At 40.2% G+C, this 15,706-nt stretch overlaps 1 protein-coding gene across 2 annotated transcripts in view; it reads left to right on the forward strand.

Moving 5' to 3' along the window:
* The window catches only part of LOC136881282 (microtubule-associated protein futsch), a 383,949-nt gene that overhangs the window by 326,605 nt on the left and 41,638 nt on the right, over positions 1-15,706 (forward strand). For both annotated transcript variants that reach the window (XM_068225087.1, XM_068225088.1), the window contains one exon: positions 10,349-10,524. In XM_068225087.1, the coding sequence (XP_068081188.1) occupies positions 10,349-10,524 (176 nt within the window). The remainder of the gene's footprint in view (positions 1-10,348; positions 10,525-15,706) is intronic.

The raw sequence follows: 15,706 nt of genomic DNA on the forward strand, positions 1-15,706 counted from the left end.
CCCTTGTTTTTTCTCTTTCTCCGTGTCAAATTTTACAGATAATTTATCCCTATGCAATTGGTATTCTCTCTGACAAAATAGTAAGAGCCATAGTTGAGCAGTCATCTATTGAAGATTTTCATGCACACCTACTTGCAAATTTTATTCCTGCTCGCGCGAGGTCATCTTTGATTCAGAAGTACTATTATCGAGTACAGAGATTGGATGAAAATCTGGCTGATTTCATACAAGACATTAAGTTCTATACAAGGGTGTTTGCTCTTCACTTCCCTGAGGATCAGATTGTACAAGCTATTGTGGAAGGCATTTCACCATCTTATAGGTCATATTTGTGTTTCGCGGCGTGCCCGCAAACCTTCTCTGAACTTGAAGCATTGGCCGTCTCAGCGGAAGGAGTTAGATATGCCGATTCCTTGCGTGTCGCGAAAAAAACCCCCGCCTTCTTTTAGTAATACTCGGCCTCCACCTCGCCGATCAGTCACACCTCGTAAATGTTACGCTTGCGGGTCGCCTGACCATCTTCGGAACAAGTGCCCATTGATCAAATCTAGTAGGGCAAATAATGGAGCTGGCTCATCACAAGGCTGTTTTAAATGTGGGACTTTCTCACATATCGCCAAGAATTGCCCAAATTCGAATAGCACCCCCTCCTGCTCAACTTCTGGTCCAACTTCCACCAATGTCACTAATAATAAGTGACTAGCGGCTTCAGCTGAGTCGACTAATTCTGCTTCCCAAGGCTCAGCCCCTGGCAAACAGGTCGTAAATTCAGGGAACGTTCAGTCTTCAAATTCATCTTTTGAATGCCCCAAAGAGTGTCTTAGGATTGCGGCGGACACCCCCGCACCTGTTCCTTTTCTTAAAATTGAGTTAAATAATGAGCCTATAACAGCTCTATTAGATTCAGGCAGTGTTTGTTCAATTATTTCGGATAAGTGGTTTTCAAAATTGAAATCGGTTTGTAAACTACCTGACTATGGTTCATCTCCTGTTCAATATGTTTCGGCTAATTCATCTCCATTAGAAATTCTCGGTTCTGTAAATGTCAAAATTCGTATTTTTAAATTTACATGGAAAATCAAATTCTTTGTGGCTAAGCACTTGTCTTGCCCCATCATATTGGGAGCCGACTTTATTTCTCACACGGGTCTTGTGCTCGATCTTCAGAGTAAGTCGTGCACATTCAAATTTGCTTCCAATTGTAAAATCCCCTTGTTAAAATGTAATTCTGCGTCATGTTCATCTATTTCGCCTACCCAGGATGAGATGTTGTTAGACCTTAGACATCTACCTGAGGAGCAGGCTGATAGTATTCGTAAGTTGTGTCAGTTGTTCCCAGAGGTGTTCTCTGATACTCTTGGTGTTACTGACCTTATCGAATACAAAATTGAGGTCACGGATTCGATTCCTGTCCGTTTTCCACCTTATAGGCTATCTCCACCTAAAATGAAGGCTCTGAAAGAAATCATCGATCAGATGTTGAAGGATGGTATTATTAGGCCCTCTAAGTCAGCGTATTCTTCGCCTATTTTTCTAGTCCCGAAACCCCAAGGGGGCTTCAGGCCTGTCATTGATTATAGGGCTCTCAATCGGAAGGTGGTGTTACAATCTGTGCCCCTTCCCGACCTTCACTCTTGTTTTTCATGGTTCCGTAAGGCCAAGTTCTTCACCATCTTGGATTTGAATCAGGCCTACAATCAAATTCCCCTAGCGGAAGAGTCTAAACATCTTACAGCGTTTGCCACGGATTGGAATTTGTATGAATACAACCGCGTGCTTTTCGGGCTCCCCACGGGAGCAGCTGTACTCACTAGGCTGCTAGATAGGGTCTTCTCCGACATCAAATTTGAGTACTTGTATCACTACTTGGATGATGTCGTCGTATTTTCGGAGACTTTTGAAGAACATCTAGATCATCTGCGAGAAGTTCTTAATCGCCTTCGTAAGGCTGGGTTAACTGTTAAGTCGTCCAAGGTTGCCTTTGCGAAGCCCTCTATGTCATTCCTAGGGCATATTGTGTCACCTGATGGCGTTGCCGTCGATCATTCTAGAACACAGGCCATCCGTGATTTTAAACCTCCCAAGGACATTAAAGGTATCGCCAGGTTCATTGGTATGGTGAATTTCTTCAGGAAGTTTATTCCTAACTTCGCTAATAGAGCGGCGCCCTTAAACCTTCTTCGTAGGAAAGGCATCAAATTCGAGTGGGGACCTTCTCAACAAGCCGCTTTTGAAGATCTTAAATTAGCTCTCTGTAATGCCCCTGTCCTTGCTATGCCTGATTTCTCAAAGAAATTCATCGTCCAAACTGACGCGTCGTCGTCAGCAGTAGCTGCAGTCCTTCTTCAAGAGACCGAACTAGGGAGGCGACCCATCGCCTATGCATCTAGGACTCTATCGGCTCAAGAAGCCAAGTATTCCATCTATGAGCTCGAAGGTTTGGCAGTCTTATTTGCCTTAGAAAAGTTCCGTCTCTATCTGGAACATGTCAAATTCGACCTGGAGACAGATAATCAAGCCTTAAGCTGGGTCTTAGGTAGGCCGCGTCGTACTGGTCGTATAGCCCGTTGGGCCATCCGTATTTCTGCCTTCCAATTCGATGTCAGGCATATCAGAGGGACTGAAAATGTTGTTGCCGATGGACTCAGCCGTATGTTTTCCAACGACGTCGAGACCCATGAACCGGTCGACAGTTCATCACCTCCCGAGTCCATACTATCTGATGTGAATGCCATCTTAACAGATGCTCCCATGCTCTTTAGGGATATCGTGAAATACCAACGTGAAGATCCGACGCTGGCTCCGATAATGGAAACCCTTTCTTCTGGGGAACATGTCGTCCCTTATGTTCTGAGGAACGGTGTTTTATGTTGCCCATCAAGGCATGATAAGATGATGAAGGTTGTCGTTCCAGCTGTTCTTGTACCTATGATCTTCAAGTATTATCATGAGACCCCATTAGGGGGGCATCTTGGAATCTTTAAAACTCGTGAAAAGATTCGTGAAAGGTTCATCTGGAAGGGTATGGACGGTGAAATCCGTGAACTAGTAAAAGCTTGTAAATCTTGTTTGCTTAGTAAACCAACCATGTCCACCAAGGTAGGCCTTCTGTCTTCGCATCAAGCGTCGCGCCCCATGGAACGCCTGTATATTGATTATGTAGGACCCTTCCCCCAGTCAAAGGGAAATGCCAACAAGTTCATCTTTGTATGCGTAGATGGTTTTACAAGATTTTCCTGGTTATTTCCGACTAAGCTGGCTACCGCTCAGTCCACCATTACTTGTCTAAATTCTATCTTTGCTTCTTTTGGTCCGTGCCAATATATTGTGTCTGATAATGCTGAGGCGTTTACATCAAATCTTTTTCGTAAATTCTGTTTTGACTTGTCCATCTCTCATGTGACGACTTCTGCTTATTACCCTCAACCATCTCTGGCTGAACGGGTTAATCGTAATCTCAGGTTCGCGCTTATTGCCTATCATCATGAATATCATTCTAGGTGGGACACGTCCCTGCATTGGTTAGCTTTTGCTTTGAATTCGGCGGTTCATGAATCTCACAAGTTTACTCCAGCTTCTTTGATGTTTAAGTTCGTTCCCAACACGCCGCTCTCTAACCTCTGGTCTCTGAGTGACATTCTACCCGAGACAATAGATCCGGATAATATCAAAGATCTTTGGAAGAAAGCTAAAGCCAATCTTAAGGTGTCTCATGAAAAGGTTAGGGAAAGATATGGTCGTGGACGGAGACCCACCAATTTGAAGGTAGGCGACCAAGTAATGGTCAAGAATTTTGTTCCCGCGGGCAAGCTTGCCCCCAGATTTCATGGGCCGTGTGTCATTCTCGATTTCCTGACGCCGGTTACGTTGTTATTAAGTAATCCAGCCACCGAGAGGATATTTAGGGTTCACCTGTCGCAGGTGAAACCTGTATAATTTCTGTGCTAACTTGCTTCATATAATCTTGAGAGGAATATGAAGGTTATATTTTTTTTTGAGTTTTCACTTTTAAGGCATTCTGCCCCTTCTATAATATTTCTTTTATATTTAAGCATTTTTTGTAAACCTCCCCCGATTAGTTAAACTGCCATCCTGTCCTTACCACGGCCATTACCACGCTCCCGTCTCCTGCTCCACTTCACACTGTGGCTTATGGGAATTACATAAATTTCTCCACGCTGCTGGCCCCTCAACCTCACCACAATGAATGTACCCTAAAATCATTCTGGTCCAACAGAAATTCTGCCGCCGAGCTTTAATGTTTCAGTGCCCCCGCAGCTGCGCGGCGCCGTACCGCTACTGGAATAGAGGAAGGGCCCCCTCTACTCCAGAGAGGTCGACCAGCGTACGGCGAGCCGGAGCCCTCCTCCCGGCCAAGGCTGATGTGCGGCGCACGACCTGCTACTTGCCCGCAGCCTGTATATGTTCGCCGGGGGCGCGGCGTGCTTCAACACCACTACTCCTCTCATAGTGCGGGCGAGCGGTATCTCAGGGTACTTGAGGGGTCCGAGCGGCCGCCTTTGGACACAAGCTGCAACGGCCGGTCTGGCCATCCAACTTAATCAACATCGAAATATTTAATCAACTACATGGACATTTACTATCAGCAATTACAACACTTGGGAATTCAACAGCAATATCTGGTGGACTTAGAAGATTTTTTTTTTTTTCCTCAACTTCAAAACTAAAATTTTCCTTCTGAATTCAACTTCTACAAACATAAAGACATTTCTTCAACAGTTACTACAAGAATTTTGAAACTGGATCAGAATAAATTTAGAAAATTTTTATAAATACTTCTGCAATTAATCTCCATATCGACATCATAACTTGGACCTTGTTTTTAATGAATTTCATGTGTCACCCCTGGACGGGACTTTTGGGGGGGGAGGTCTGTACCGGGCGGTACACTTCCACGCCGCTAATTCAAACCTTGCGCCAGTTGAAACTCCCCTACTGGAATAAGTCTGAACTTTGTCTTATGTGTTAATTTTCAAGTAACCCTGAAGATGTCACTACTTGGAAATTTTGAAGTTTCTGAACTGTGTTGTTTTCGACGTATTTTTGTTTTGCTTGTAGTAAGAAGTGTGAACATTCTCTTCTAGAGGACACTACTGAAGAACTACAACGGTGCACCCTAGTGCGAAGTGAAAGAACTGTTTTTTGGAGAAAATTTAATTTCAAAAGTTTGTTCTTTGCTAAATTTCTTTCAGTCATTGTTTAAGTTGGCAATATTAACCCTTTCTTTCCCCTTGTTTTGAATTTAGCCAATCCCGAATTTCTTTAATTAATTTTCCACCAATAATGTGTTTCTTCTTCATCTTGTGTAGGGGTTTTCTTTATCCACCAATAAAATGTTTGTGGGCGGGTGTTTTCCTTCCTGAAACGCCTCGAACTTTCTGCGAGAGTATTTAAACTGCTGATTTTAGGGTCTCTGCGCCACTTCAGTAACATCTTTCAGTGTGTAAAGTACATAACAGGGGGCGGGAAGCGCCTCTTCCTTCGGGCAGCAGTTCAACAACAAGGTAATGGCCGATTAATAACTTCTTTTCTTGCTAGCTCAGCAGTTTAACTCTCGGGGCGGGTCCGAAGCTTTTCCCCCATGTAACTTTCCCTAAAATGTAAAGAATCTTTGTATTTATTCTATCTTTTAAGCTTCATATTGGGATAGAGAGTGCTTAACCCTCTCGAGCTCCCTCTCATATTGCATTGAGGTGAACTTATTTTTACAACCGTTTCTTCCTTAACGTAATGTAAATTGTTTCCTTCTAAAAGTCACCTCTTTAGTATGGGATTAGCCCTTGCATTAACGGCCTAGTGCCAAGTAGGTTTTAAACAAAGTGTATTAGGAGCGCAAGTTCGCCTCCTCTCAAATTGGTATTTTAGAGGCCAGGTAATTACATTTTCTCACTTAATAGGCCTCAGTAGGTTGGGTATCTTTACCCCTGTGTTTATGTCCTTAGAGGACAACTTGAAGGTGGAGTTTGGTGTGGCCTTTGATAGGCTTAACCTTTGAGAGCAGATCGCTCTTTTGAAGTTTGTTTCTGCGCGCCTCGGAGGCTTTATGATGTAATTGGGAGCAAGTGCTCCTGGGCTTGATTGGGGTCTTCTGCCCCTTTGTTGAATTCTGTATATCGTAAAGTTGGGCTAATTGCTCAAGAATTGTGTGTCTGGCTCTCGGAGCCCCAAATCCTGTAATTGTACATTCTCGATTAGTGGTTTTGCTACTCTGTACCTGCCATTATTGTTATTTCTTGTTTTTTGCTAAGAAAATATAACCTTGTTAAATTTTAAATTCACTTTAATTTCGTAGCCTGAGACCTGTTCACCCCCCGCACCTTCTTTCACCTCTAACTACCACGGAAAACTCCGTAGCAATTATTATCATTATTATTATTAACATCTGTACTTTCCTTACAAGCATCTTCTCTCCAGCGAGTCTGCCATGTGCCTTTTCAATACCCAGGAATATGATGATCAAGTTCTTGCCTTTCACCCAATGTTTTGCCAATGACATTCTGGCACTGAAGATAAGATCTGTAGTTGACCTGTTATCTCTGAAGCCATACTGTTCCTTTTCTGACTGTGGCTCTATGATATTTCACAGCCTGTGATGGTCGGTCGGTCGGTCAACTTCTTGGGTCGGATTTATTCAACCTCATTTAACATTTAACTTCCTGTTAAATGAATTTAACAATTAACTTAACCAAATTAGCATTTAATCAACATTGGTTAAGACTAACAATCTATTAAACTCTCAGTTAACTTAACTGCCCATGTTCAAGCAGTTAAATTCTCTGTCAGCTCAAAACATGGCAGGTGCATTAGATGCAGAACTTCTGTACCTTGAATATTTGGAATATGATAGGGCTTTTCCAGAAAGAGTTACAAACGGAAGAGACAATTTTCATACGTTTGTTTCAGTTATTTGATCGTACGTTGACTAACATCAGTATATAGATTAAATTCACTAGTACCAATTTTCTGCCAGGCACCACTTTTAGCTTTGAGCACGGCTCCGTTAGTTTGCTTACTTTCTATAACAGGTAATTCAGTGTTTTCCCCAGAAATTTTCGCCAGCTGGGTGGCAAGAATGAGCCGTTGGGCGAGAAATACTACATAAAAAATTAATATGATCAAATTTCAGTTTATTCCCCTCAGAGCATTAACAATAATATCAGACAAGTAAACATTAACTGCAAAATTGAACTATTTTAATGTTATCATGAACAAGACGTAAGAGTATGGTATTTTGAACTTCTCGTGTTCTGCTGCTCGTTCATCATCATGTAACACCGGGTCTTACCACTCGGTTGCTGTAGAGTGCCATGCGGAATCTAGAGCTCGCATGCTAATCAGGACACTGCTCGCCCACGATACTGCGTGATAGTCAAGCTGAACATTTGAACTTGGGATATAATTGATGCAATTGTGCTGATAATAATGAAGATTTATCATTTAAATAAACAGTTCTGCGGTATTCACATTATAATTTGACTCAAATATATATTAACGTTATGAAACTAACACATATGTAGGTTATGCTAGGTGGGTGGTCTGTAAAAACGTCAGAACGGTGCACCTATTAAAAAGGTCCTAGGGAGATCACTTGCTATATACTTGGAAATAACTTCCAAAATAAGAAAAATTTGAATCACACAGTCTCTTCTCAGCCTTTTTTTTTTTTTTTTTTTTCATATTAGGCTATAGAGCAATAAAAAATTCACGGTCAAGACAAAAATTTCAAATAAATGTTGACTTCATGCGTCTTGGTTACAGCTGTATTCAAACAAAAGCACATCAAAGCACGCACACAAACTGTATGGTTCTGACACAGCCTTCTAGATTCTCACTAATCATGACTCTGTGAGAGTTAACACCGTGTTAGCTAACAGTTCCCAGGAAATGTTTGGATGGATGCAAGAATCTTAACATGCTCCTAAATTTACTAGAAAATTGAATCTAGCAAAGAAGGCAGCTAAAGATAACATGATGGCAAGCATAATTGGCAGTCATACAAATTTTAGTGAAAAATGGAAGGGTATGTATAGGTATTTTAAGGCAGAAACAGGTTCCAAGAAGGACATTCCAGGAATAATTAATGAACAAGGGGAGTGTGTATGTGAAGATCTTCAAAAGGCAGAAGTATTCAGTCAGCAGTATGTAAAGATTGTTGGTTTCAAGGATAATGTTGAGGTAGAGGAGGAGACTAAGGCCAAAGAAGTAATAAAATTTACATATGATATTAATGACATTTACAATAAGATACAAAAATTGAAAACTAGAAAAGCGGCTGGAATTGATCAGATTTCTGGGGATATACTAAAGACAATGGGTTGGGATATAGTACCATATCTGAAGTACTTATTTGATTATTGTTTGGTCGGAGGAGCTATACCAGATGAATGGAGAGTTGCTATAGTAGCCCCTGTGTATAAAGGAAAGGGTGATAGACATAAAGCTGAAAATTACAGGCCAGTAAGTTTGACATGCATGCAGATGCCGCCCACCCCCTTCATAGGGTCTGTCTTACAAGGGCCACACAGAATTATATATTATTATACTATCTTCAAATAATGAGTCCAATATAACATCACTATTGTTATCACACAATATAGTCTATCTTTCCAACATGACTGTACCTCCATCAATACTAGAGGCGCCAAGTTTTTAAGAATGCATCATACATAATAGTCTAATTTCTTAAGAGGATACTTTAAATGGAGAGCGGTACCGAAATACCATTCTCACTCCATTTTTCATTCAGCTAACAGAAGAAGAACACTGCAGGATAAAGTGTACCAAACAAATTCACTGACATGGGAGGAACTTAATGAAAAATACGAACTGCATTAAGAAACATTACAGTGGCCGAGCTAAATCGTGTCAGTCAAAATGTGTTTACTTGTTACACTGCCTGTTTAGCTGTGGAAGGATGACATTTCCAGCATTTGCTAAGAGGTAAGAGTTTAATTTAGTTTCTTATACTGTATATGCAGATTTAAAGATTTAAAAAAGAGTACAGACCAGCTGCGACCACATGGGCCGCGGGTGTGGGGGAAGCCAGCTGGTTGGCTTTGGCTCAGCCACGTGCGAGTTGTCAGTTTTTATATGGGAAACCCTGTAATTGTATATCTAACCAATAATTTATGAGCTGGGCTGGGTAGGTCAGGCAGTAGAGCGCTGGCCTTCTGAGCTAGAGTTGGTGGGTTTGATTCCGGCTCAATCCAGTGCTATTTGAAGGTGCTTGAATACATCAGCCTTATGTTGGTAGATTTACTGGCATGTCAAAGAACTCCTGGAGGACAAAATTCTGGCACCTCAACGTCTCTGAAAACTGTAAATGTAGTTAGTGGTACATAAAATCAATAACATTATTATTACTGTATTTACGCTAATAATCCCCGCCACCGAATAATCCCCACACCCTAATTTTAGAAAAATGAAATGAACTAAAATTCCTTCCAGTGAAAGAGTAACGTAGGCATAAACAAACATTTCATATCACTCCTTGAGTTCTACGTGATCTTTGCGCAAATATGAACATGACGGATATAACTACTTAGCCTGAACATATTAGAAATTATAAAAATGCATAATCACTGTTATAAAATATAACTTATCTTTCATGAAAATTAGCAAGTAGGCCTTCTTACGTGATAAGTATTTAATTAATCTGAACTTGCAATAGGGTTGATTTGCTGTAGATTGGAAGATTCTTTGTCTCTTGCATTACTAGAATCCTTTCCTAAATTACTTAAAAATTTGTCACACTCCACGTCTAAAACACTGTACACTCAACATCGAAAACTACGTGACCTAGGAGCGTGATGCAAGTAAAACCCGCACCCCAATTTAGTGCCTCAATTTTTTTTTTAAATATGCGGGGATTGTTCACCTAAATACGGTATAATCTATAAAAGTGTAGTTTATTCCTTACAAGGTACATTTTCTCTTTAGTACTAAAGTAGTATTAATCCCCTAATACTTATTAAAATTAAAACAGTGTATATCAGCTCTCATTTAAATAATTTAATTTAATATGTGTATCAAGCCATCAGCACTGTTACAATGGCTTTAATTTTTTAAGATGTTTATGACTCGGCTTAATCTCTTAAGACAACTGGGTATTCTGAATTAATCCTATCCTCTGTCTGGAGAATTCAGTGATTGTTGAATGGATATTCTGTTACATTTGATTTGTGTAAATAGTTGTTCACAAACCACACCCAGATGACTGGAGTGGGACATTGATGATGATGATGATGATGATGATGATGATGATGATGATGATGATGATGATGATGATGATGATGAGTTATTCGCAGGAGTTTACTTTATTTTTCAGGCTAACATGCAAGGAAGAAGAAATGGTGAAGATAATCAGCATTATATGCAACTAGTAGACCTTGATAATGCTGAACTAGTTCCTAATGTTGAGCCTTTTGACTGCTCTGTATGTCTTACTCTTTGTAATGCTGGTGAGGGGATAGTTCTCAGAGAGTGTCTTCATACCTTCTGCAAGTAAGTTTTGTGCCTTTCAATCTAAAACTATTGTTTTATAATATTGACTGATATCTTGTGAATTCCTTTCTTTTTCTTTAATATAATACCTTTCAAAGAAATTTAACGCATAGTAGATACCCTCTTAACCAATCTGCTTGGGACTGGACCCTTGATCGAATAACGAAATGGCTGATTAAACTGACAATGTGAAAATAAAGGGCTTATCCAGAAATTTATGGTGCTATACTTCAAATTAGCCCGTAATTGGAGTTCTTTTACAATGCTGTTATACAAAAAACAGCCTTAAAGCATCATTGACTTATGTTAGCTTCTTTAAAGTGTGTCTAGTAAAAAGTATTTTTTTCTGATTCCTTCTGAGTATAATAATTCTCCATTTGCAAGTGGTCAAGTCATCAGTGATGAATTTGACCTTCGGAAATTGTCAGCCTTGTGGGTTCCTCGTCTCCTCACCCAGGAACAAAAAATTCCACCAGGATGTTCGTTAGAGGCATCTGAATCGCTACGAGGAGGAAGGATATGATTTTTTTGCGTCGCATTGTGACTTCTGATGAAACTTGGGTTCATTATTACACCCCGGAGTCAAAACAAGCAAGCATGGAGTGGCGGGAACGAGGTGCAGCTTGCCCAGTCAAGGCCAAAACACATCTTTCTGCTGGAAAGGTGCTTGCAACTGTTTTTTTGGGACTAGGCAGTCATTTTGCTTGTGGATTTCCCGCATGAATGAAGGACAGTGAATGCAGCCTATTACTGCCATCTTTTGGTCAAGACAAAAGCTGCACATCACAACAAAGATCACTGGCAACCGGTCTGAGATGTTCTTCTTATGTATGCCAATGCAAAGCCACACATTGCTGTTGTAACACAGGGAATACTGGAGGAAATTCATTGAAGACCTTTGAAACATCCTCCTTACAGTCCAGACTTGTCATCTTTTGAGTACCATACACATTCTTCTTCTTTTTTCAAGGACGGCATAAAATAGTTGCCTATTTGATGGCAAAAATGTATCTCAAATTCGGGAGACTATGTAGAAAAATTAGGTGCTTGTTGTGTATTTGTTGGTGGATTCAGTAAAATTGTAAAAAAATTCCGGTTTATATTTGATTCACCTAGTAACTTATTCATACTTCTCATATTTCTCTGTATTGGGAATTGTGCTGGCTGTCGCACTCCTCTGAGGCAATGATTAATGACGGACAGATTGAATTATATTGGAGAGTGTTGCTGGAATGAAAGATGATGAGAAAAACTGGAGTACCCTGAGCAAAACCTGTCCCACTTCTGCTTTGTCTAGCATAAATCTCACATGGACTGACCGGGATATGAACTATGGAACCCAGCAATGAGAGGCCAGCGTGCTGCCGCCTAAACCACAGAGAATCAGCATGTTATACTGTATAGAGTAGTAAATAAGTTACAGGATTGTGAGTGACTACAGAAAGACCTAGTCAATATTGTGAGATGGACAGCAGAAAATTGTATGATGGTAAACAGCATGAAAAGTCCTCTCAGTCTTAATTACTGTGTTGATGGGGTGATAGTACCTGATGGTAATCATTCTAAGTACCTAGGTATTTTATTTATTTTTATTTTTATTGGGGTAATCACATTAACAAAGTTATAAAGAAAGGTTACAGATCTCTTAACATGGTTATGAAGTTATTCAGGGGTTGTATTAAGAACATAAAGGAAAAGGCATATAAGTCTCTGGAATTCAAGAGGACGAATTGGGACAAATATTCATTTATAGGACGAGGAGTAAGGAATTGGAAAAATTTATCACGGTAAATATTTGATAAATTTCCAAGTTCTTTGATGATTGATTGAAGGTAGTAAATTGAAAAACAATTCCTATATATATAAAAAGCAGAATGTCTGTCTGTCTGTCTGTCTGTCTGTCTGTCTGTCTGTCTGTCTGTCTGTCTGTCTGTCTGTCTGTCTGTCTGTCTGTCTGTCTGTCTGTTCCTTATATAAATCTACACCATTTCACCAATCTGAACCAAATTTTGTATACTTGCCTTTTAAGAACCTGACGGTAACACTGTCTACAGGAAGTCATGACAGCCCTCTCCATTCCCTAAATTTAGGCCCTTTGTAATATTAGTATAGTATCATATAGGCAAAGTATTTAATTTGTCATAAAAGTCTGTTTAAACCTCACGATGCTAGAAATAAAATTTTGGAGGTCCCAGAGGAACTTTGAAAACCATGTTTTAAGGCCCTAAAACAGTTTTTGAGATCTACAGGTGCATGAAATTTACACAGCTTCAGCCAATCAGACCTTATTTTAAAAATAACTGTCATATTTTGTTACAGAACAATATCCAATATACAAATAAAATTATAATTTTTTTCTGAACCTTTCAAATTTTTACATCATACTTCATTCTTATCAGTAAACACCTGTCCTGGAAGAAGAACAACATGGATTTAGAACCAATAGAAGAACAACAGACCTGATATTCACCCGAAGGATGTTAATGGAACAGCACTGGGAGGGAGGAAAATACCTAACTGGACAACAGGGTGCCTAGACGAGTCATATGGAAGTGCTTCAGAAAAGGTCCAAATTTTGCACCACAACTGTAGCAACTGTGTACATGTTGGGGATGGCCATTCAGAGTGATTTAATACCACACAGGGTGTCCAACAAGAGAGCGCACACTTACCATTGCTATTCATGACTGTCATGGACAGTATTCTTAAAATACTGAAAGGAGAATGAAATGGAGAACTACACACATTGGTGTTTGCTGACGATGTAGCCTTCTGAGGAGAGGCAGAGGTAGAGGTACAAACTAGGCTGGATGAATGGGTAGCAAAGTTCAAACAGTATCAGATGAAAGTTAGCATAATAAATCTGTTACACAGAAAATGAGTAGGAAAGATACTGGCTGGTACATAAAACTGGAAGGTGAAGGCATTCAGTGTGTACAGGTATTCAAATACCTCAGGAGTGTGATTTTCAACAGGGGTACTGCAGATAAAGAAATAGTAAGGAGAGTGTCTAGCAGTTCCAACTTCTACAATCTCGTAAGACATCTACTTTGGAATAACAAAGTGCCTATGAGAACTAAGATGACTCTGCATAAGTCATACTTTGTCCCCATTCTCACATACAGTTTAGAAAAGAATACAATGAAAGAGAGAGAAGTTAGTAAATTGCAAGCATTTGAAATGAAGTTCCTACGAACAACCCACCAAAAAGCACGCAAGGACCATGTAAGGAACGATGACATCAGAACAGAACTGGCAGTGGACTCAATAAAAGATAAACTAAGGACTTCAAGACTAACATGGTATGGACATGTGAAGCGAGAACACCACATGAATGCCTAGAAAGAACGGTTGAAGAAGAATGCCAGTGGGAATATCTAAGAAGAGATAGCTACACCAACTGAGAGACAATGTGGAGAGAAGAGGAGGGGACTGGAAGTCAGTGGTGAGAGAGAAGGCATTTCTGGGCAGACAATGATGGTGAAGGCTTGTTCAGCACCACCCTACCCAGCACGCTGGAGGGGTTCTATGTTGGTGATGCCTTCATTCTCATCTTGGATTAGGTGCACAAAAACTGAAAGTAGGTTTCTGCTCAATGTTTGTCTGTCTGCCTGTTTGTGTTCACATCACGGGAAAATGGCTGGACAGAACATCTCAAAATGGGGTTTAGAATTATTATTTTTTATAGTAAACAGGTTCACTTGATACTGGTTTTGTACACTCCACAAATCTGAAAGTGCATTTAGTCTTAATTTTCTGCTTTTTCCCAACGATATAAATTGCATTTGAATGCTTTAACTTGGTCATTCATATTCATTATAATCTGTTCTTTTCCTTGCATTCTCAAATTTAAAAGGCCTACAAGTGACTTTGTTATATATTTACCATTGTAATCGTTCTGAATCCAACAAAAGGCTAGTGTCTTATTCTCTTATGTCAAAAAAATACTTTTATTTTATTGTGCCAATAAATAAGTCAGTCATTGATGGAAGGAACATGGTTTTGGTTATGAAATTGAAATAAAACTTTTTATGTTCCATTCAGTATCCAAAATTTCACTTAAACCATTTTAGGTACAAATACTCTGAATATGGGTCGTATTCCACTTATTTCTCCAAAGATGGTTCGGGCTCCACAGATATCAGTTATAGGCGACATGCGGCCTGTAGGCCATGAGTTTGACATGCTTGTTTCAGATATCATATATGATGTCTATACAACACAGGTCTATTCTGGAAGAATATATTGAAACGGGAACGCCAGTACTTCAGTTTATCGGAGAGCATGAGAAACGACAAAGTGTGTACGGCCCATGCTAAGAGAGTGAGAGAGAAGGGTAGTGAAAAAAATTATGATTAAGTGGATCCTTCAGTTTATTCAATAGATATGCAAAGAATTATGTCACCTTTTACAGCTGAATCGTGGGGTTGTCCTTGAAGGCGTGGAGGGGACGTCGTCCTGCGGCGTCTGCGGCGTCTGCGGCGTCTGCGTCGTCTGCGTCGTCTTGCAGTCGGCGTCGGCGTTGTCTTCCGTCGTTGGTGTTTTCTCTGTATTAGTGTTGATGGCGACTCGAACCTGAGGCAGGAACGGGGAAATGTGGAGCTTCCACATCGGACGTCATGGGACTCTGGTGTGACACCTCTCTAAGGCGAAGCACACCGAAATAGTTCCCACAGTCAATGATGTTGAACGCACTTTAGCAGCAAGGATAAAGTCAGAGTCACAGTTCCACGAGAATAAGATGGAAGGAATTATCGTATTTGGAATAATAAACAAACGAAAACAATCTAGGACCTTCCGAGGTGCAGTGATTAAGCACTTCACAAAGAAAATTAAATTCACCGGGTACAGTCCCTGCACTGTACACCATGAGCACAATATTCACACACTTGTTGAAATAAACGACAGTCCAAGTTCTGTTACGTCGTAATTTTCAGAAGATTATCACTGGCACTTAAGATCATACGTGATTCTGAACAGGTTATGATGGGAATTGGCATGGTCCCTCGGAAAGAAATCACGATACCGTATTCCACAAGTTAATACTGTCTTTAAGAGGGAATGTTGGCACATTTTATTACGAACACAGTTCAACGGATAGACACAGTCTTTAAATGAAATGAAGGTCGGCACAGTTATTACGAACACAGTTCAATGGATAGACACAGTCTTTAAATGAAAT

This window comes from Anabrus simplex, chromosome 1 (genome assembly GCF_040414725.1).
Source record: "Anabrus simplex isolate iqAnaSimp1 chromosome 1, ASM4041472v1, whole genome shotgun sequence".
NCBI lineage: Eukaryota > Metazoa > Arthropoda > Insecta > Orthoptera > Tettigoniidae > Anabrus > Anabrus simplex.